Source organism: Leptodactylus fuscus, chromosome 2 (genome assembly GCF_031893055.1).
Source record: "Leptodactylus fuscus isolate aLepFus1 chromosome 2, aLepFus1.hap2, whole genome shotgun sequence".
NCBI classification, from domain to species: domain Eukaryota; kingdom Metazoa; phylum Chordata; class Amphibia; order Anura; family Leptodactylidae; genus Leptodactylus; species Leptodactylus fuscus.
Genome location: NC_134266.1, coordinates 223,915,324 through 223,939,158, shown reverse-complemented (window position 1 = coordinate 223,939,158; position 23,835 = coordinate 223,915,324). Strand labels below are relative to the sequence as shown.

Below are 23,835 nucleotides of genomic sequence, written 5' to 3'. Positions count from 1 at the left end.
CTCCTTTCTACTAAGTCACAATCCCTTATTGAGGCACAAAAATTGTCTAATACAATGGTGCATGTTCATGTGTAAATCTGCCCCAATGTACTAAGTAGTATACTATTGCTGCTAATAAAACACTTGAGGCTATTGCTGATCGGTTAATGCAGTGTATTACAGTATACACTTAACACTATCGATTCATTTTTCCATGTCAGGGCTGTACTGAGCGCTTTGTGTCCAGTCCAGAGGAGATCCTAGATGTGATTGATGAAGGAAAGTCCAACCGCCATGTCGCTGTCACAAGTAAGGCCTGACATAAGTTATCTGATACCACTTGTTATAAGAATGGGGGCTTGTTGTGCTCCTTTTGTTTGGTACTAGAACATAACATGTTTTCCTTTATTTTTCATTTCAGTTTCATTTATAATACTCTCAAAAGCAGGGTGTAAATATAATGATATATATGTAATCTTTGTTTGACCATATATATACGACGTATTATTATCAGTGTTATTTTTTACTTGAAAGGTAGAATTCTCAGCCCATTTTTAAAGGGAGTTTTTCAGCAGAATTCAGCATATCGATCCAGCCCCATGGAGAGGTTATGGTTACCTGAATCAAATAGCGTTTTCCCCTCTTTGCCTTCATTACTGATATGAGCTCTTTGGAGCAACAATGGTGGTATCTCCTCTCCTGAGCTCACAGATTACCTGTTCTATGAGGGCTGGCTTTACTATATTCACTCAGTCAGCCTGCCCCTATAGCAGAGGTGGTCGGGTCTGGTTCTGATGACATGACCCAGAGGTCAGAACAGGGTCGTAACCCTTGGGTCATTCATCAAGAATCTGCCGGATCAATTCAGGTCACTTTAACTCCCTGGACAATCCCTTTAATGGACGGTGATTCCTCCTCATGATGTCTTTTACTACCTTTGTCCTGTAATTGGCTTGTGCCCCTCTCATACGTTTTATCACGTGCCACCTTGTTTCTTTCAGACATGAATGAGCACAGTTCCCGTAGTCACAGCATCTTCCTCATCAATATCAAGCAGGAGAATGTAGAGACGGAACAGAAGCTGAGTGGAAAGCTCTATCTGGTTGACCTGGCTGGCAGCGAGAAGGTCAGATCCATAACCATGGAATGAGTAGTTTGTTGTATTGTTACCATCTGGGATCTTTTAGTGAATATTCTCTTGAGATATTTGGACTTCGGAACGCTCTCAAGTATTTTTTTCTTTCGTACTGGACACAACTACTGTGGATTTGATGGCCTGTCTCCCCAATATTTTACTAGCAGTATAGTCAAAAATTTTATTTACATTCTGCAGACTTGTGTGCTGTCCATGTATGTGTAGTTGTGTCTGGTACAAATATAGTATATAATACAAACACAGTCAAATGGACCAGAACTTTGCCATTGTGGGTACTGCAGTACTAGATCTCCAATGGGTACAGGTCTGCCTCGTTCACACATTAATGAACTGTTTTTAAGATGGAAAAAAAAAAGTAAAAAACGTATATTCATACTGATCTGTGTTTCTTTCCCCAAACACAAAGGTACATAAGTATCATGAAGGTGAGGGCGAGTTCACACCAGCGCCTGTTCTCCGCTTTGCAGGTTTTCGTCTTCTGCCCGAGAAACAAGACAAGAGACGGAGACCGGCAGTCAGTTTTCAAGCCCATTCATTTGAATGGGTTTGCAAAGTGTCTGCCCGTGAGTGTGAGCAAGACCGTTTTTTTTTGTAACTGGATACAAAGTCGGACATGCAGTACTTTGTATCCAGTTAAAAAAAAACGGTTTTGTCGTGGAGACCAGAAGATGCTCACGGGTGGACACTGACTGCCGGGTTACCGAATTCTGTCCAGATTCTCGGGCAGAAGACGGAAACCCACAAAGCAGAGACCGGGTGCAGTTGTGAACCTGCCCTAACTTAAGCATATTCCTAGGGCAGAACAGTTTATTACATAGCTGTAGTGGGGTAATTCTCCTTCTAGTTCCAGACATGTCAGCTGGTGTAGGGAATCGTACAGTCCTCCTACAGATCGGGTAGTTACTCTGTAAATCATTGCCTGACCTATTAAAAAGCCTTGAACCATGACTATAGATTATCAGTCCAGAAGCTCCTCTGAAGGCACAGGCAGGGCAGGGTACTGGTTGGCTGGGTGAGAGGCCTTTGGTAGCTCTTGTGGGTACTGTTTAAGGTGGAGCAGAGATACGGAGCCATGTTAATTGTATTTTCGGTCTTCATTTATTTTTTTGTTTTTCCAACCAACTAATGGTTCAATCTATAGTGAGACTTGCTCTTACTCTTGTCAGATCTAACTGGAATGCTGCATATTGTTTTGGCTATAATCCTCATTTTTATCGGTAAAAGCATACATTGTATAGAAAGGCATTATTGATACTTCTGCACACTCATTGGAAAACCAGACAGAACTTATGGCCTATGGAATACGCTAAAATCAATGTGAACTCAGACGGAACAAGACCTATTGATTTCTGCAGTATTCTCTTTAGTGTCTGCCTGTATTGTCTGAGACTGCAGAATACAACAGTCAGGGAAATGAATAGCAGACAGTTTGTTTAATAGATTTCTGAAATCACTGTCAGCAATAAATAGAAAAAAAAAATCTTTTTACCTGATCATTTTTTACATAAATTATACATTGTTCATAATTTATATGAATACAGATTTCCCTTATCTTACTGTATTTCTTAATGTACCCTTTACAGTCCCAGAATTTGGTTAATAAAGTTCTTTGTATTGGCTAAAGATGTTTATACAGGACAATTAACCCTTAATCAGGTCAACGTTTACATACTTAAAGGGGTCTTCTACTGATGATGAATGTTGTTAAACATTGATGAACAGGCAGCATTCCCTTCTTTTAGTACATGTCACAATGCTGAAGCTGTTTTGAGGGGGAGGCAGAGAAATCAACGTGAACAGTTTTGTCCCCAAGGCTATTGACACAGAAAGGGCTGACGTTCCGTCCTTGCCTTCCCACTCAGAGACACTTTCATTTCATTTTTACATAACATAGATTACACAGTGCTGTTCCTATAATAGGGATTCACTATGAAGATTAGCTGTCCTCAAAAAGAATGAAGACAACCTCATACCAGGCATGTCAAAGACGCCTCCAAAAGATGGAGGGGATCTAATGTGCATGCTTTTTGTCCCGTGAAGCAATGCCTAAAAATAATACTAGACTGACACACCCTCTGATTCCCAGATACACCTCATTCAGCGAACTACTACTCTGTTCTCTAGTTATGTAGGGCAAGAACCCTGAAACAGCTGGGTGCAAGTTGTGTCCCTCTTTCTTCTGGAGAGGGGTCTCTGGTTTGGTTTATATGAGATACCTAGCTTTCTTTGGAGGAGACTTGCTTGCATACTTTTGACAGCAGTAAGTAGCAGATTTGTGGATGGTCCAAGAAAAAGTTGTACCAAGGAAAAGAAGTTTGAATCCGTCTTGTGTTGTAAAGTGTTCCCTATCTGTAAAGTGTCACGGGTTTACTATAGTCAGTGAGAGTGGTCAAAAGGTGGCAGCAGAGAGTCAAATTGTAATCGTACAGTTTGGGTCGCCAACAAGAGGGCAAAGCAGTACAGTAGAAAATCCAAAGGGAACGTTAGGCAGGGCGAGTAACAATAGCGGTGGAGCAGTACAAAATCAGTATTCATGAAGCAGAGGTCTAAAGGCAAACTGGGGTCATAAATAGGAAAAGGCACAGTACAAAATCAGGAGGTAAAGGCAGGGTTAGAGGTCAAGGCAAGAGAGTTACAGTACAGGCAAACAGGACAGGAGGAACGCTTACAACCAGGACACAAGTACAACTGAATAGCTAACATCGGTCCAGAGCCCTCCTTAAATAGGCTCCGGCTTGAAAACCAGAAGTTCCCTGTCGAGCTCAGGAGGAGACCAGAACAATTCTGTAGCGGTTCCTGCCTGTCTTCCGAGACCCGGAAGCGGCGGACTTGGGAGCGCAGACAGGAGACAGCCGGCAGTCTCCGCACAGCGCTGCAGAGGCTCCGGCCCTGTTCCTGACAGGAATACTGTGGATTGTGGACAGAGGTGCATTTAAGCCTCTTTTACTTGCAGTTTGTATGACCATACACCTAGGTATGCTTTATCTACTTTACACAACACATACGTAGAACCAACAACAATTGTGAGGGATCAGAACTGCTGAATGTCTCCTTTTAATGTAATTATTCCAGAAGATTGATATTATTATAAGCCTCCGCTCACACTAATATTTTTTCACTACACCATTTCTTGCTTCCTAAATATAGAGACATCCCCAAAAGCCGTCAGTTGGCATCAGTTTTCTCTATTTATCTGCAACTAATATTCCAATAGAAAAAAAGGATAAAGAAAGAACCGCACCATCTGGTATTTTAACGAAAAAACAGAATCATCTAGCATCATCCATTATGGTTTCCTTTTACCCTAAAAACAGATCCATTAAAAATGAAAGTGAAAACAGAGCTTCGATCTCCTTTCTTCTTTTTTGGAATTATAGACTGGTCTACATCAGTTTCATTGACTTGACGGTAACATGTGATCTCTGTGCAATTTGGAGTGCTGAATCCAAAAATCACATTTGCTTCCTACAGTCAGGTCCAGCTTTCCCACAAAAATTTTGTTTACTGATAAACTCTTACCATAGCAATGTAACATTATATCATTTAGTTTTAATGAGTAAGCAAATGGATAAGAATGCGCAAAGAAATTTGCTAAATAGGTCCAAAAATGCTGAATAAGCAGAATATATGACTAATAAGAAGACAGCTTAATAAGCAGTTTGCCCTTACTGACGTCAGCACATCATGGATGTATATATAAGCAGCATGAAACCAACAGCAGCATTCAGGCGTTCGCCAGGCTTACAAGTCGCAGCGAACAAATCTTTTAAGAATTTTATTCTAGGTTTTTGTGTAATATGTCTTCCAACATTCGAACAGTTTGTGAATGATGCCTGAATGATTCAACCTATTTTGCTACATTTGTGGTAGCTTCACAACACCCAAGCAAAGGACCGATATAACGGAATTTGTGCGTAAAGCTTATCATAATTATTTTGGAGTGAAATTAGGCGACCAGGAAAAAAATTGGGTACCAGATAAAGTGTGCAGGATAAACGTTGAAAGCCTCAAGCAGTGGACTAGAGATACATGGTAGAGTCTTAGCTTTGGAGTTCCAATGTTATGGTGAGAGCCGAGAAACCATGTTGATGACTGCTACTTCTTCATGGTCAATATAGTAGGCAAAATCTTCTATCCACTACCCAAATCTACCCTCAGCTCTGAGACTGGTTTCTCACTGCGATGAAGTTCCTGTACCTGTCTACAGCACTTTGGAAATTTCAGACGACGATGAATTCAGTCAGTCCAATGTATCAATAGACACTGATGACGAAGATTTTGTGACCCCAGAAGTTGATGCCAACATGTGCCAGCAGTTTAACCAAGCTGAACTGAGCGACCTTGTACGAGATCTTGATCTGCCGAAGTTGTCAGCAGAGATACTCGGTTGAAGACTGAAGGAAAAGAGCCTGTTGGCACCGAGGACCACATTTATGTATTGTGATATCCCTGCTTCTAGGACAGCAAAGTGGCTACACCAAATTTCCGTTCTTCTTGTACCACTGGGAAAGTCAATGAAAGGCTTAACGTTATACAAGGAAGGAATAGCCAGTTAGAGAGAATTTCAAGGACGGTGAGAAGAATATCAAGAACGAACCACTTGTTAATCTGCATAAAGTGTTACTCCCTCCTCTGCACATAAAATTAGGGCTGATGAAACAATTCGTTAGGGTCTTGGATCGAGATGGTGAATGCTTTAAGTACATCTGTGTAAAATTCCCTGTTCTTTTGAATGAGAAGTTCTAACCAGAGACAGAGAATTCCTTGACACTATGAATACCACAGAAAAAGATGCTTGGTCTGCTTTTTTCGACCTCATCCCAAACTTCCTTGGCATCTTAAGAGCCAAAAATGATGACCTTTTAGTGGAAAAATTGTTGACTGCTTTTCAGAAACTGGAAGCAAACATGACTGTCATGTTGTATTTCCTTCATAGCCACCTTAACTAACTACTTCCCTTCAAATCTCGTCACTATAAGTGAAGAACAAGGAGAACAATTCCATCAAGGTATTAAAGACCATGGAACGCAGATATCAAGGCCGATGGAACACAAACATAAAGGCAGACTACTGTTGGGGTTTACAGCGGGACAACCATGATCATAAGTACACCAGAGCATCAAAGAAGAGAGAATTTCTGCTTCACAATTAAAATTTGGACAATTATTGCCCTCTTAGCTTTATGGCATGTATTAACATTATATTTTACATGTTCTAACTTCTGCAGAACTTCTTATTACATCTGATATTTCACTTGAACACCTGTAATACGGGATGTATTATTTACAAAGAGATGTGAGCCATTGCATAATTTTCGACTTCATATCTGGATTCAGCAACTTTCATTTGGTTAAAATCAGCCAAAATTTTTAAGTCAATGAATTTTTTTTTTTTTTAATTTAGACCAGTTTTTTGATAAAAGTAAACCTATCTAAATTAGTTTTCATTTCTTTTACATATACAGTAATGCCATTTAATCTTCTAGGTCAGTAAGACTGGAGCTGAAGGGGCAGTACTGGATGAAGCCAAGAACATTAATAAGTCTCTGTCTGCTCTGGGAAATGTCATATCTGCTCTGGCAGAAGGAGCGGTAGGTGACAGCTGACACTGTTCTTCAGTGCGTAGTTACCCTTAGCCTTATAACCCAAGACAAATATTAATTCTTTACTTCTCCATGTTTTAGAAAGGTTACGTTCCCTACAGAGACAGCAAGATGACTCGAATCCTACAAGACTCTTTGGGTGGAAATTGTAGGACAACTATGTTTATTTGCTGCTCTCCATCAAGCTACAATGATGCAGAAACCAAGTCAACTCTTATGTTTGGCCAAAGGTAAGTACGGTATCCCCTCAGAGGGGTTGTCTCTACTCTTTCTAAATAGAAACTGGCTAGGCGATAAGCCAATTTATATAGGCCTAGCTTCTCTAAGGCCTCCTTCACAAAACCGCAGTGTCACAAACACTGATCTGCAAAAAGAATGTCCGCATATCATCCACAATCACAGATCCACAAAAATAGACTTCTATGATCCCCTACACTTGCAAGTGCGGGCACAAATAGGACATGCGTAATAACTTGTGGTGCTTGTATATGGCCACAAAGGAATGTGATTATATTTCTGGACCCATAGAAATGCATATGCCCGTACTTTGATCCACAACTGAGGATTTGTTATTGCGGATGAAAAGTACAGTCGTGTGAAGGAGGCCTAACCCATAAGGATCATCCATTATAGGAGGGAGAAGCTGTGGCCTGCTATATGTTTCCTCAGCAAATCGGTTGTATAGTGCCTTAATGGCTGTGTCTGCTAGAGCTGCATTTACACAATGGTCTCATTCTGACTCACAAAGCGGATTCTAGGTAGATGGCCCTTTACCATAGCATCCAGTTTCTGGATTTATTACTGACAGCCTACTTATGTTCATGGCGTGATTGCTCAGAGAAAAATGATAAGTGTAAATTTTCCTTAGCCATGACCTTTCCCCTTTATAAGGTCATCTACAAATAAATTGATGTAGAATATACAATGAGCATTGTAAATGTTATCATACTTGTAGAGCCAAGACCATCAAGAATACTGCATCAGTCAACCTAGAGCTGACAGCAGAGCAGTGGAAGAAGAAGTACGAGAAGGAGAAGGAGAAGAACAAGACAATGAAGGAAACCATTCAAAAGCTGGAGGCTGAACTAGCCCGCTGGAGGAATGGTAAGGGGTCCTGCCAAGTACAAACTATTAAAACCTAATGCATTGAAATGGTAAGGTAATGGTTTGGTAGTTCACCCTAACGAAATAAAAAATACTAATGTAATCTTAACGCCATAATCATACACTATAAGGGGCCGTTCACACGGAGTAACGCGTCGCGCATTCAGGCATGTATACACGTGTCAGGGCGCGGCGCTTCAAAACAGATCCCATTCATTTCAATGTGTGCCAGCATAAGCGCGATACACATTGAAATCAATGGAAGGCTTTGTAACCCATTGGTTTCAATGTGTATTGCGCGTATGCCGGCGCACATTGAAATGAATGGGATCTGTTTTGAAGCGCTGCACTCTGACACGTGTATACGTGCCTGAATGCGCGGCACGTTACTCCGTGTGAACGGCCCCTAAGAACACAACATGAGAGCAGTACAAGTAACCCCCAAGAGATGTACCTTTGTTCCCTCGAGTGAACGTACCATAGGTTAAGAACCTATGGTCTTGAAGGGTGTTAATGGGATCTCAGCATATCTCTTCATAAAAGCAGAAGCTCCTCTGCCAAATCCTGCACTCATGTTGGAATCTAAGACAGTTTGTAGTAGTAAACTGGCAAAAAATGATCTTATATGTACAACTTCCCCGTCACTTTCGCTTGTATGAAGTGGTGTGAGAGGTGCAAAAATACCAATTATGACGATTTTTGTTGCAAGTGGCATTAAAAGTCTCAACCTCAAGGTTTGTGACTTTTATATGCCAGATGTCTGGCGTGAATCAATAATAAATTTGTCCCATGTAGTCTGTTGTACAGTAGGTATATCCAATAGTTCCCTAAAACAGTAGACTTGGCTTTTCCTCTAGGAGAGAACGTGCCTGAGACGGAGCAGTTGAGTGACGGGGAGCAGATTATCCAGGAAACCTGTGATGAGACACCAGTTAATGATAACAACTCCTCCATTGTGATCAGGATCTCAGAAGAAGAGCGGAGGAAGTATGAGGAGGAGATCCGGAAGATGTATAAGCAGCTGGATGACAAGGTATGAGAAAATCTCACCTTCCTGTTAGCTACGTTATGGCCTCTCATTAATTCTGGTACATTTTGTGAGGATGCATGCGCTGCCATGGGTCTAAGCGTTCATCCCTCAGCCCGCTTTGATCCCCGCACAGCTCTGGCGCCTCTATTTGGCACATATCAAGTCCAGGCATTGCAGATGCGCCATTTGTACTCCAGTTTTCTAGTGTAGATAGTAGAATGAATTCCCCAATATTCTGTATAAACTGCCCTATGTGCTAATAAGTGTTCTTTGTTCTGTATATTTCTAGGATGATGAGATCAACCAGCAGAGTCAGTTAGTGGAAAAACTCAAGCAGCAGATGCTGGACCAAGAAGAGGTAATATTAATAAATAGAGAAATTCAGTGCTGAACGTTATATGTACAGTCTCTCTAGTCTTCATGGGTCAGACATTGTCTAGAAGTGAGGCCGTAGAGATGACTTTCTTCCTTCAGGAGAATTACTTTGCATACATTTCCCAGGGAGCATTGCTTGTAAGACGCACCACACCAGCTGGATCTGCACAAGGAGAATCAGTAACTTCCAAGAGGTTTCTTGTATCTGTGATCTCAGTAGACAGTGGACAACATATGAACTTGTGTGCAGAATGTTCAGGATTAATTTGAGGACTGATAGAATTTTTTTTTCTTGATGTGAGTAGTCTTAGTAAAAGAGTAAAAGATTTTTATTTATTTCAGAGTTTATCTCAATACTACCATATCCCAATAGTCTCCATATTAAGACTGTATGTTCTTTGTCAGACATACTTAGAATACTTATGTGTGTGACCTCCTGGAGGAAGCTGAGATTGGATTTATACAGGTCCCATTAACTCTATTTGTGTAAATCTGCCTTCAGTAAGATATGGATTATACGGATCTTATATATAACTATGCTGTGCTTGCAGTGGGAGTAGATGATTCAGAGCTTATATGGTAGGAATGGAGCGTCGGCCATTAGTTAAATATAGTAGTATTGTCATATCCTCTATGTATTAAAGGGGTGTTCTAGTTTCAGCAGAGGTTATACTTTGTGTAATGAAACGGTATTTCATTTTGCAATATTCTTTGTGAGTTTCTCACTATTTTCATGATCTCTGTTCTGCCTTCATTAAAATCAAACCTTCATTGTTAAGTGCGAGTGACGGACACACAGACTCAGCCCTGACTATAGTAAAGGTGGCCATACACATTAGATGAACAGTAGAATATTTCAGATTGGCCAGCTGACATTTTAGCGCTGGGTTGATGGGGGTCTGTCGTTTTTAAAATGGAACCGGCAGAGGAAAAAGTCCAACAATTTTTGGTGGACACTACAGTGGAGACTTTAGTGCAGATCTGAAGGTAGTCTTATTTGTAGACAAGTGCCCTGACTCCTCTGCAGTGATAGATGTCTGGAGGATCGGACATCTTGGACTTCTGCATTCTCAATCTTTTGTCAGAGGTGTTTATTTTGTTTGACCAGAAAATGTGGACGTTCCGGAGAATTAATACCCCCCTACCTACTCATGGTGTCTTATAATAATCCGGCCAGCTTTACTATTGTTTCAGTAATAATTTAGAGTCTTTAGGCCATGGAAAATTACCTTGACTTTTCCATTCACAGCTTTTAATTTCTACCCGGGGAGACAATGACAAGGTGCAAATGGAACTAAGCCGCTTACAGTCTGAGAATGACTGTGCTAAGGAAGAGGTAAAAGAAGTTCTACAGGCCCTCGAAGAATTAGCTGTAAACTATGACCAAAAATCCCAGGAAGTGGAGGACAAAACTTTGCAAAACAAGATACTTGCTGATGAACTGTCCCAGAAAGTTGTAAGTATCCTGTGTGATCTGGCCACTAGGTGGCACACATTAATTACTACAGCTTTACCATAACCTCGCCTTTGGGAGTGTAAACTAATATATAATAGCTACATAACTTCTTGCTGATTTAGCAGTAGATTTTGGTAACTGAATATTTTTCTTCTAAGGCCACTCTGCTCTCTCTGGAAAGTGATCTTCATCGTCTGCAGGAATTTAGCACCCATCAACGTAAGCGAATTGCAGAAGTTCTCAATGGCCTCATGAAAGATCTCAGTGAATTCAGTGTCATTGTGGGCAATGGAGAATTTAAGTTGGTGAGTAATTTGGTATTACATCTATGGCCAGTTCGTCCCTTTACCTTATTTCCAGCAACTGATGTCCTTTCTTCCATATTCTGAGAATGTAGTCTTTACAACAAGTCTTCTTTGCAGCCTGTAGAGATAAGTGGGGCCATAGAGGAAGAGTTTACCGTGGCACGTCTCTATATCAGTAAGATCAAATCTGAGGTCAAGTCGGTGGTGAAGCGATGCCGCCAACTGGAGAACCTTCAGGTTGAATGTCACCGTAAGATGGAAGTGACAGGGCGAGAACTGTCCTCCTGCCAGCTGCTGATATCACAGGTGAGCCTCCATACCTGGCCACTTTCTTCTTGATATGTTCTTATTTTATTAGTACATTTCTGTAGCACAGGTCAGTATTGTTTAATGGACAATTTGTCATTTATAATGTTCTCCATTTTTTTTTGCAGCATGAAGCCAAGATCAGGTCTCTGACTGAATACATGCACAGCGTAGAGCTGAAGAAACGCCAGCTGGAAGAGTCCTATGATACCCTGAGTGAAGAGCTAGCTAAGATGCAGGCTCAAGGTACCTGGCGACATTCTTCTGCACGCCAATGTACATCGAAGCATGCAAGCAATTTGTTATATTCACATAACTATCGATTTGTGTCTTCTATGGTAATATAAAGCGGCAGCTAGGTAATAAACAAACCCAATGGTGCAGGCTAGGGCCCGGATGTCTGCAAAACACCCTTACCTTACCATGTAAATATACAAATGTTAGACCTTAAAGGGTTATGCCACGACAAGTATGTATCCTCTATATTTAGGATAGCGTATAAATACCTGACAGGTCAGGGTCTGACTGCTGAGGGGTCCTTTCCTTATTTCACATCTATTTTGTACCACGGTCGTGTGAATGTAGCTTAAAGGGATTCTATCACTAAAAAACACATTTTGAACTAAAAGCACATAGAAATAACCTTTATAAAGACAATTCATCTCTTACCTTTATTTTGAATTTCTCTTCTTTTCTTCTTTATGCTAACTGTGCTCAGAAAGCACTGGGCACGTTCTCCCTGTGCTCTGAGCACAGCGTGGTCATTCATCCAGTGCCTTGATAAAGGCTATTCCTATATGCTTTTAGTTTAAACTGTGTTTTATGATAGAATCCCTTTAAAGGGGTTATGCATCCAGGCGAGAACAGAAGGTAATTTCCTCCGCTACACATTGCAGTCAGGCCGAATATGGTTGTGACAGTGTTCAGTGGGAACACTGGACACCTCCAAAGTAAAACACTGGGTTATCCCCTCTACCAGTCAGTCATGTGATGGGCTCACTGTATGAGTGGTCACTGATGGGTAACACTGATGAGTCAGTGATGGAGGATACTGATTGGGGACACAGATAGGGTCAATATACTATATGGTGGCAGTGATAGAGGCTGTTATACAGTATGGGGGCTGTGACGGGGCCATTATACTGTATGGAGGTAGTGATGAAGGGCATTACATTATGCAGGGGCAGTGATGGGGGCCACTATTCTCTGTTGAGAATCTGATAGGGCTCAATATCCTGTGGAGGGTATTAAACTGTGAGGTGGGGAGTATAAAAGGGTTTATCCACCGTTCTATTTCATATTACATCAGTATTACATCTTTGGGAGTCTGACAGCTGGGACTTCTGCTGATCGGCTTCTTTCTTCTAGTAATGCTAACATGTTAGAAGCTGCGCTGTTAAGTCGCCGCACAATGTGTAGTGGTGGGTTTAGTTACTGCAGTTGAGCACATCGTATGGCAGAAGAATAGTATGGCTCCCGGAATGTTAACGTTACCAACTGCCAAATGTATCAAATGTCACACAATGTTTCATGATTAGATGCATAAATAACGTCCTAAAATGACACACTGAAGTGAGTTTGCGACATTTTGTGCCACAGAATTCTGGAGTGCTAAATTCTCCCCAAAGTGTACTTTAACACACGTGCGCAACATTTAACAAGGTGGTGATAAATAGACACCACAGTAAAACGAATCTAGAAAAATGCGCAATTGCAAAAAATTTGGCAAAAAACCCCATAGATGATAAATAACCCCCAATATGTTTATGGCGAGGTAGATTTGGAGTTAGGACTGCAGATTATATAGCAGCACTGTAGCTGATCATTCCCTCTAGTAGAAGAGAAATGACCCCCATCGCTCCCATATTCTCCTCCTTACCTGCACCTGTATATCAGTATGTCATTATTCTCATTTGTTTCTGCAGTCTGCATGTACATTTGTATTGGTTCAGCCCAAAAAATATCTCCCTGTCTTGTATGCCTGACAGGTAATGGGTGAATTTATCAGCTTTTGTGTTTTCTCATCGCTGCTTGTGATAAAATGCCACGGCCGGGGATTATGGATGTGACTGAACCCGATGTATAATCTGCTCTGTTTCTTTCATTTGGCAGAAAATGTCACAGAAGTAGCAGTGAAGGAAAAAGAACAAGATGCCATGGAAGCCAGTGAGGTGAAGGTCAGGCATTTGCAATACATGGCTGTCAATTGTTTAATTGTTTGAAGGTCTACAATTGTGTTATGGCCCAAATGGTTCATGGCATCCATGGCGCGAACAACCCGATCGAGGTGGTCCCACAGATTCTCAATTGGGTTCAAGTCCAGGGAATTTGCTGGCCAGGGGAGTACGGTAAACTCCTCGAACAACGCACGTTCACTGCGAGCTTTATGACATGTCGCATAGTCCTGCTGGTAGATGCCACTATCCTGAGGAAAAACAATTCACGTGTAGGGGGTGAACATGGTCCGCAAGGATAGATGCATACTTGTGTTGTTCCATCGTGCCTTCCACAATGATGAGTGCACCCAGATGGCTGATGACACGTGACTTCTGCGATTGGTTATTTAACATTGACGTCAAAAGTAGGCGGTGGTCACATTAATATGACTGGACTGTGTTGGTACAGTGGACATGCTGTGATTTCCAAAAATGTTGCGGTTTTGGAGATTGCAGCATGTCAGTTACACCTACGGAAACGCTGTTGTTTCCCTATAGGTTTAATTGAAGCAGAAAGTCAGAAGTGGAAACCTCTGTGGACTTTCAGTGAAAAGCGCTTTCTGTGAAAAGCATTGCTGCTGCGGTTTTTCCCACAGCACGTTTTTGCTGCGGGATGCTACGTGGGGCTTTAGCCTAACACTCTTTGCACGCCATGGTAGCAGTGCCTGTCCAAGTTTTCCATCAGAAGGACTGCATGGCATCAGTCATCTATCAGTCAGTATGCCACACGGTATTTGTTTTTCTGCAGTCTGTTGCACTATTCTGTGCAATAAAAAAAAGAAAATCTTCCAAAACACTCTTGGGTGTTGATATAACAAGAGCCTCTAAGTGCATCTACTCTATATGCCAGAAGATTACCCAGTGCATACCATAAAATGTGTAGCATACCCACCATAGAGACAGGACCACTGGCTGGAGGAAGGATTCCCTGCATTGACAGATTTCCCTGATTACCCTGACGTTGTCATAACCTTCATCTGCCACTAGATGGTGTTCACTACATATAGATTTATACATGTTCCCTATAGTTCTATACTGGTTATGTAAATCTATATGTAGTTAGCTTCCCCTAGAGGTTGCTGCTTGAACCAGATATTGTAAAATAAATCAGAGAAAGAGAGCACTGCATAAAGATATATTACAACATTGATCAGTATAAATTATTAAACCTACAAATACTGAATATTTCTAATGGCGTTATGTGTGATGGTGCTTTTATTAGAGAGAGTAGAGCCCATGTTGAGCTTTCCATGGGAGTGTATGATCTCCATGTGTCACAGCTACAGGGGTAGTGAAACATGGCGCTGCAGGTTGTTTGCTTTCGGAGTAAATTGGAATCCCTGAGGTTTGTCCAATCAGCCATTGATCACGTATCCGATTGAAGTGCTTTCTTTGTATTTCCATGTATCCTAAATGACGCATATAGAAAGCCCTCTCCATTATGGACTTTGTGATGTATAGTGTTTGGCTGCTCCTCTGCAGTATCATGTCACATTCAGCTATTTCCCTTTGTATTAGAAGGTCCTGGAGATGCAGATGGAAAGCCACCGCGAGGCCCATCACAAGCAGCTGGCCCGTCTCCGGGATGAGATTAATGAGAAACAGAAGATCATTGATGAACTGAAAGAGTAAGAAAATGCACGACAAGCTGGTCATAGATTAATAAGAAAGACACATTTGTGATTTACTCTCCGACACTTCAGACACTCTACAGTCCATAGCTCACACAATACCATCCTCTAGATGTCAGAGCACATTAGTCTAGTACTTTTCTTCTTTCTTTAAAGGGAACCTGCCACCAGGTCTGGGCCACTAAACCACCAGTTTGTTCTTATGCACCTGGGGTGTAGAGTCCTTGTCAATATGTTCCTGTTTGTTTTTCATGTTTACCAACTTCTATCTTGCTGAAGATGGCTCCGGGCACATGCATTTCACATTAGTGTGAGCCCTGGTGGTTTAGTGACTACAAACCTGGAGACAGGTTCCTTGATATACGGAAACCAGATGATATTAGTAATGTATATTTTATGATACATGCATATGTAGCTGATACAATATTATACTAATTCAGTATGTGTCCTAGCAAGAGTTTGGAGAGGTTGTGTAATATCGTCTTCTGCCCATGTGTTCTATTAGAAAAAGAGGTCGTGCAGGTCCTCATAGATCCTATAATAACCAGGAGGCTCATTCAAGCTGCTCCGTTTTATTCATTTTGTAAAGATGGAGCAGCCATGTGAGTTTCCTTAATGCCTGGATATAGATATTATAACTATACATTCAATAATAAATACATGTATTTACGTATGGAATATTCTGATCACAGGTTACCCCCTATACTGTGTATAAGAGGTAACGTGCTGATCGTTGGGGGTCTCAGTGCTTGGATTGGGATTGTTTTGCAACCCAGTTTGAATGAAGGGTGTGATTGGAGATGGTTGGTTGTCCTTTTTAAATAAATGAACATTGAGTTTATGGCCAGTGCCTTTGTTCAACGTAGATTATAGAACACCCCCATTCTTGTGATCAGCAGTTGGACACCCTCGAAAAGGGTTTACCGTATATACTGAAGTATAAGCCGACCCGAATATAAGCCGAGGCCCCTAATTTTACCACAAAAAAAAAAACTGGGAAAACTTATTGACTCGAGTATAAGCCTAGGAGGGGGAAATGCAGCAGCTATTGGAAAATTTCAAAAATTAAAATATATACCAATAAAATTACATTAACTGAGACATCATGGTCATGTGCATTGCAGCTTAGTAACTCCATGTGCCTCATAGTAATAACAGTTAACCCCATCATGTCCCTCACATTAACCCCCTGTGTGCTGCGAGAGAACTCATTTGCATACCGACAAAAAACTGATTTTTCACCGAACAGCGGGCCGGAGACGACTTATAAAGGTAAGAGACAAATAGCCTTTCTTAAGGCTATTCCGACGTGTCAACTACAAAAAAAAGTGTTTAAATGATAGGATCTCTTTAACTGCTATTAATGTGAGGCACATGTCGTTACTGAAACTAAATTAATAACCTCAAATCCCTGACATTACTGGGAATAGTAACCCCAGCAGGTACCTGTGTGTTTTACTTTCACTTTATTCTAGCTTCCTCTCCTCGATGTAGGGCAGCAGCGGGGGCCTCCCGGGCTTTCATCTCTCTTGCTAGAGAAGGGGGAGTGTCCTATATCATTACTGTAGCACTAAAGGACCTCCCCTTTCTTTTAATTTATGCAGGTCCTGTACTCTGTGCCTCATTTTGCCAATGCATATCCATTGGTTAAGGAACCGATTGGGGCCCCTGACCAATGTATTTGTATTAACAAAATGAGGATTAATAGTTGGGGTTCAGGGCCCACTGAGGAATTCACCGGTTCCCCGATGGGCCAGTCGGACCCTGAGTTGGACCCTGACTCGAGTGTAAGCTGAGGGGGGCTTTTTCAGCATAAAAACTGTGATGAAAAAGTCGGCTTATACTCGAGTATATACGGTAGCTTCTGACCAGAACACCCGTTTAAGGCTGCGGCCCTCCTGCAAAGTGAATCCCGTCCACAGATTGCAGAAAAATACATGCAGCAGTAATGCTGTGATTTCCAAATTTATCATGGTTTTGGAAATCGCAGCATGTCAATTATACCTACTGAAACATTGGTGGTTTCCCTATAGGTATAATGGAAGCAGGTGTCCTCTGCGGACTTTTTGTGAAAGCCGCTGCGGGAAAAACCGTGATGCATTGCCACCATGCTTTTTCCTTTTTTGCCTTGGCCCACTACATGGAGCCATAGCCTTAAAGGGTTTCCAATGATACACATTTGTGGCATTTTGGATATGACTGTTGGGCCCTTTGAGACTCCTTTTGCCTGGACTACGCTTTACCTAGGAGACCCCATGCCGACTCATTGCAGGCTACTGTGCTGTCTGAAGTAAAGTGCTGCCAACAGGATCCGAATGAGGGAGCAGTTAATTTATATTTAATATAAGCCGCATTTACACAGACTTAGGTCCACATTATATGGAACATATTACAGCCGCAGTCCCATCCCGACCATAGGTCTAATGACCCAAACTCATAGTATCGTAGAGATATATGACGCTGTTAGTTCAGGCCATTAATCCCATGGACCTGAGCGAATTTGCATCTGTAATATGGACATATTTTTGCCATATATATCCAGCTTCTTTTTAATATGCTAGTTTATGTTATTGTTTTACCAGATTACTTGGAGGTTACTTGAATTTTTTCCAAGAGAAAAATGAAGAAAATCCATTTTAGCTTTGGTGGAACGTGCCATCATATCTGACCAGTATTTATCTTTTCTTTAGTCTGAACCAGAAGCTTCAGCTGGAGCTTGAGAAGTTGAGAGCTGATTATGAGAAGCTGAAGAGCGAGGAACATGAGAAGAGCCACAAGCTGCAGGAGCTGACGTGAGTGTCCATGGAATACACGACTGCTATAAGCCTGGAATAACACCGCCATCGTATCTTTGTATTATACGGACCATATTGCAACTACTAATCCTGACCTGACTGTGAGACTAGTGACCTGAATTTATAGCATCATTGACCCCTTCGATGCTGCTAATTCAGGACTCGTGGCTGGGACAGAATTTGCAGCTGTAATACAGTCTGTATAAAATGATCATATTGAGCTTGTGTGAATCCAGCCTAAGGCTAAGGCCCCATGGGCCGTAATCGCAGCGCTAAAGCGCTGCGGAAAGAACCGCTGCGTGAACGCATTGCAGTTCTTTCCGCAGCGCTTTTAAGAGAAAGTTCACAGAGTTTTCCTCTGCGGACTTTCTCTTAACATATCTACAGGAAAGCCGCTGGCGTTTCCGTAGATATAATTGACATGCTGCGATTTGCAAAGCCGCAACGGCAACAAGTGCTTTCAAAAGAAATAGAAAATGTAAAGCAAATACTTAGACCTTATTCACACAACAGTGAAAAACAACCAGGTGACGGACTCTTTTTTTAATGGCAGTCATAGGTCCGTTTTTAAAACTATGAGAGTGGATGAGTGTATTCTTATGCCTGCTTTTTTTGATGGACACAGGGTCACAATAGGAATCAATGGGTCTGTTTTTACTGGATGAATAAATAGGCTGATCTCCAAGTTACATCCATTAATAATGGATCAGTGGATTCGGTAAAAGACCAATGAAATTCAATTGTTTCTTTCAAGGCCTGTTAAAAATGGAAGCAAATCAGATGACACTTGGCACCTAAACAAAAGAAATGGTAAAAAAAAATTGCAACTTAGACTGCTTAAAGCATTGCACTTGTATTTGCAGCCCAAGGATATAACGACCTATAATACAGACTTCACTGGAAGTAGTGGTGTGGCAGTGCCAGAAAACTTCAAATGTTGATATCTGTGTTACTGAAATATTAACCATGAAAAATGTTGTGCAGATTATTTACCTGTATTATTTATTTTTCTCAGATTTCTGTACGAGAAGCACGAACAGTCCAAACAGGATCTTAAAGGGCTCGAGGAGACCGTTGTAAGTTGTCCTATACTTTGACTTATTATTTTCTTGGCAAATATTATTGGGGTCCTTACTGAGCTCGTATCTGTAACACTTTTATAAGGCCCGTGAACTCCAGACCCTCCACAATCTTCGGAAGCTTTTTGTTCAAGACGTCACATCTCGAGTCAAGAAAGTAAGTAGATATCTTATTACTATGTTACTGTAGGTAAGTTGGCTTTATAGAATAAAAGGATATGAGATATTCACATTGGACATTTCTAATTTTAAAGTTTTCAGTCTTAGTTTAAATTGGTTATCCCTTTAGGGTCATATTAGGGAATATAGATGGGTGCTTCATTTTCCAGTCTGCCAGAGCAGAATGCAGTAAGATGCATGGCAGAAGAAATTTGTAGGTACCATCTGCTGTTCTAGAGATCACATTCCCACCGCTCATCTCTGCTGGAGCTACTTAAAGGAGTATAACCATCTAGTAATGTGATATCATAATGCTAGGTCCTAAGAATGAAGGGACTACAGCGATGATTCAGTGTAGTGGCCCAGTTGCAGTCTATTGGATGAATGGGGCTGGCCTCAACTACCTGTGCAGATGTGTGGCTAGGAGTGCCATGGTGTATGGTAAAGCAATGTAGGAGTTTCAGAGCAGAATGCATCCTGTTCATTTTTAGGAGATGTTAGGGTTCCTGAAGTTGGCCCTCCACCAACCATAAAATGATGGCACTTTCATGACCATATTTTGCCTCACAAACACAATCCATTCTTCTCAGTAGACAGTTTTTGAAGGAACTTGGCATGGAGGTTGTTCTGGAGAACTAACCACAGATCCTCTACGGATGTAAGCTTGCCCAAATCCTTCTCTCTCTTCATATCATCCCAGACAGACTGGATCATGTTGAGATCGAGGCTCTTTGGGGGCCATTTAATCAGTTTCAGGACCCTTCCTCCAAACGGTGGCCACACCGAATATTGATGTGGTTTAGGCTTCTCTTTTGTTCATTAACATAGTTTTATTAATTAACAAAAATAACTATTAATTTTTAAAAACATTCTTACTTTGCAACTTTTGCACAGTATGGTATATAATAAAGTAGTTAAATAAGGACATCTGTATTCCACTGTAGCCCATATGCCATCCTCGTGTATTCTATCTTCTATTAATACACCATTGTGTCTATGTAGAGTGCTGAGATGGAACCCGAGGATAGTGGGGGGATTCACTCCCAGAAACAGAAGATTTCCTTTCTTGAGAACAACCTGGAGCAACTTACAAAGGTTCACAAACAGGTAGGTGGAAGTGTCATTGTGTATGCAAGTAACTCAGCTACACTGAACACTAAATAAAACTGTAATACAATGAAGAAAAGCATATTTGTTATTCACAAACTCAATGTCTCATATCATTGTGTGTGCACACCGTACTGGGAAATGACATGAAGGATTTGTGCTTACTGCATCTGCTTCATTGTGCAGCATGAAGGACTGGCATTGATGCTAATGCTTGGCCTGCTGGTATTTGTGCTGAGGTAGAGGATCGCTTCTCAGTGCATGACTGGATTTCCAGATAATGGTCTTTTCTGTCACACAAAGAAATCTCCATGCAGCCACTAAATGGAACAAAGTCTTGCCCATGGCTATCTATTAAGGGGCATTTGCCCTGTTGATCGGTATACTATAAATCATATTCCAGAATTAATAAGAATAACTCAGACACACAGTCATGACAACAGATGATCAACCAATAAACTAAACCCATAAGAAATCACATTGTAGAGGCAATGAGTTATACAGTAGGTACAAAGTGAAATTTATCACATTGTTTATGTATGTATAATAATGCAATACAATTCTCTAATTTTATGATAATTATAAAGTACGGCCTATGACTGTTGTCTATCAGACCTATAGACATTGAATAGAGTGGTGTGGCATGTGTGGTTATTCATCAAGGAAAAATTGGGGGCTTTGGACTCACCTTTTAATAATCTGGAGGTCCCTAAGGTAGGACACAGACTTTTATTACCAATCCCGTTGTTGACCAGCCCTGAGTTTCAAGGTGGACAAAGGAGTCATTAAATAAACATAATCAAGTGTTAAGACCTACCTGTGTATAGGATTGAGGATCCCCGAACATGAGTGTTGACTTTAATTTTAGTTTCTTTTTAATTTTAGTTAATTTTAGTTCCTCTGTGTCACATAGCAAATACGAAACTAAGGGTAAGTTCACACAGGGTTTTTTGGTCAGGATTTTGAGGCCGTATCTGCCTCAAAATCCTGACCAAAAAGACGGCTCCATTGAAATCAATGGGAAACGGTCAGGTGTTTTTACCGGCTCATGGAAAAAGAAGCGAGATGCTTCGCCTTGGGATTTGGCCTGAAGACACTTCTTCCTCCGGACTAGATCCATTCATTGGGTCTAATCCGGAGCGGAGTGCGCGACTGGATACCGGTGCAGTGCACCAGCATTTAGTCACAGCTACCCATTTTTTGGTCCAGAACCTGAGGCGGCCTCCGCTTCAGGTTCCGGACCAAAAAACCCCGTGTGAACCCGGTCTAAGGGTTGCAAGTTGTATTTCTTGGACTGACCACAGCCTTGTGAATGGAATTCACTCCTTCGTAGTGAGCTATGATATAGTGAGATCCCGAACGGCCATAGCTGTAAGATTGCTACTTTAGTGCTCCAGACATTCAGGAGATTCTGCAACATTATTGAGTTCTATTCACACGTTCATGGTCAGTCTGGGAATTGTGGCTGGCACACAGACCGTGGTTCACAGACGGAACATGGTTGTGTGAATTTCCTTTAATACAATTTTTTTTTATAAAATGACTTAAACTACTACTGTTAGGCAGGAGCTTATGAGCGTTGAGACAGTGGTGCACTGTATGCATCTACATAAGGGATCCCTGTCACTCACTAGCATCTAATCTGGGATACTGAATTATATTGGCACTGCTCTGTGCCCGCTCCCCTAACTTCTCATTGGCCCCTTTATATAAAGTGTTAGTACAAAGCATATATACATATTTCTTTTCACTCTTTATGAACTGATAAGGTGAAGTGATAGGTGACTGAGTAATTCAGAAGAAGATTTATTCTCCCACTCACACAAATAGACTGCCATGAATCATATTTATTGGAAGTTTTTTTCACATCAGGGAATCTTACTCTAGTTTTACTTTTATTAAACGCTGATATTTTATGTAGATCTGTACTGTCATGTGTTTAAGTCTTTCTCATATGTGTAGTGTTCTGCAATGAGATTTATTAAGCCTTATTGCTCCATTTATTATAGTTAGGATATTCTCATAGTGTTGTATATTCATTTATAACTAGGCATCCAAACGGTGTCTAAGACTGAAGACTTAAAGTGTACCTGTAATAATAAAACAATTTTTCATAAATATATAGTACCGGTGAATATAAGAAACATTGGAATATATCTTATTAGAGAAACTGTTTCCTCCATTTATCAGACTGAGCTATTAAAAATCTATGGAAAGGGGAGGGAAAGGAGGAGACTGCTGGAAAAGACACACAAATAGTTGCAGCATCTGAACTACTACACAGTGAGCCAGCAGCTCTTTTAACAATGCTGTGTTAAGATTTGAGTCTATCACTACACAGAATAAGGCAATAAATAACTGAACAGCCTCCTCCTTCTCTCCCTCTCCATATACATTGTATTCACCTATACCATTCATTTATGAAAAGTGCCAAACTTTTGGTACATGATGTGACATCTTAAGCCACCCGCCTGTTTGTTGGATGAGACACAACAATATTTCTACATCTATTAACAAAATATAAATGTGTTGCAATACGTGTTTTTTTGGTGCAGTTCTATTAGTAAATCTGCCCTAGTATCTCTCCTTGTAACACTTGGAAGTGTTGGTAGCCATTTGTGAATATCTATAGGCTTTAGCCTTGTGCATGACCCCTTGTGGCACATTGAGTGCCTGTGCTTTGTGTACCACCATGGTAGTCCATTAGGCACTGTGTTTTACCGTACATGCAGTACTTTCAGAGGAGGATATCTCTGCGGTGTGTGTTGGAATGGTATTCTGATCTATATGACAGTACATTTCTGAAAGTAATGGACAGGAGCGAGTGTAAAAGTGCTGCTTGTTTTATTTGCTGGAACAGACATATGTTATAAATTGGAACTGTTATGTCTTTCAGTTTCCATATGTTTTCTTCAGTTCAGGAAGTTATGATGTTTTCTTTTATAAATAGTGTATATTCTTGTTGGGTTTTTTTTGTATCAAATACAATGAAAATCTTACAAATGGCCACCTCCTTGAGAAGACCATCCTTTTACCCAGATTAGATTTCTTGTGACCGATTTTCAGTCTTACGGTATACTACACATACTGGTCATTTCTTTTGAGAAGGCCAACTCGGTCCATGTGTTTTCACCAGATTTACCAGCCTAACCTTCATGCCAGGAGCAGGACTTCTAGCAGTATAGTTATCTATGATACTAGGAGTCTCTGCCTCCCAACAACATACTATCCTATACTGTAATGGGTAAAGAATAGAGATGAGTGAACAGTAAAATGTTCGAGATTCGATATTCGTTTCGAGTAGCCCCTCAATGTTCGACTACTCGAATCGAATATCGAACCCTATTATAGTCTATGGGGGGAAAATGCTCGTTTCAGGGGTAGGCAACATTCGATCAAATTATACTTACCAAGTCCACGAGTGAGGGTCGGGCTGGATCCTCCAAGAAGTCTTCTCCGTGCAGCGTCTTCCGGCTCTGAATTCACTCTGCCAGGCATCGGGCCTGGGCAGAGCCGACTGCGCATGTCCGCACTA

At 41.1% G+C, this 23,835-nt stretch overlaps 1 protein-coding gene across 5 annotated transcripts in view; it reads left to right on the top strand.

Annotated features, from left to right (window-relative positions):
- Positions 1–23,835, top strand: part of KIF5A (kinesin family member 5A) — a 123,836-nt gene that overhangs the window by 81,906 nt on the left and 18,095 nt on the right. For 2 of the 5 annotated variants that reach the window (XM_075265617.1, XM_075265621.1), the window contains exons 7-23: positions 201–288; positions 981–1,105; positions 6,621–6,725; positions 6,819–6,967; positions 7,693–7,841; positions 8,699–8,874; positions 9,161–9,229; positions 10,496–10,702; positions 10,861–11,007; positions 11,125–11,313; positions 11,442–11,559; positions 13,426–13,490; positions 15,048–15,157; positions 17,851–17,952; positions 18,971–19,031; positions 19,120–19,191; positions 20,196–20,300. In XM_075265617.1, coding sequence (XP_075121718.1) covers positions 201–288; positions 981–1,105; positions 6,621–6,725; positions 6,819–6,967; positions 7,693–7,841; positions 8,699–8,874; positions 9,161–9,229; positions 10,496–10,702; positions 10,861–11,007; positions 11,125–11,313; positions 11,442–11,559; positions 13,426–13,490; positions 15,048–15,157; positions 17,851–17,952; positions 18,971–19,031; positions 19,120–19,191; positions 20,196–20,300 — 2,037 coding nt within the window. The remainder of the gene's footprint in view (positions 1–200; positions 289–980; positions 1,106–6,620; positions 6,726–6,818; positions 6,968–7,692; positions 7,842–8,698; positions 8,875–9,160; positions 9,230–10,495; positions 10,703–10,860; positions 11,008–11,124; positions 11,314–11,441; positions 11,560–13,425; positions 13,491–15,047; positions 15,158–17,850; positions 17,953–18,970; positions 19,032–19,119; positions 19,192–20,195; positions 20,301–23,835) is intronic. The other 3 variants (XM_075265620.1, XM_075265619.1, XM_075265618.1) reach the window with 3 other exon arrangements.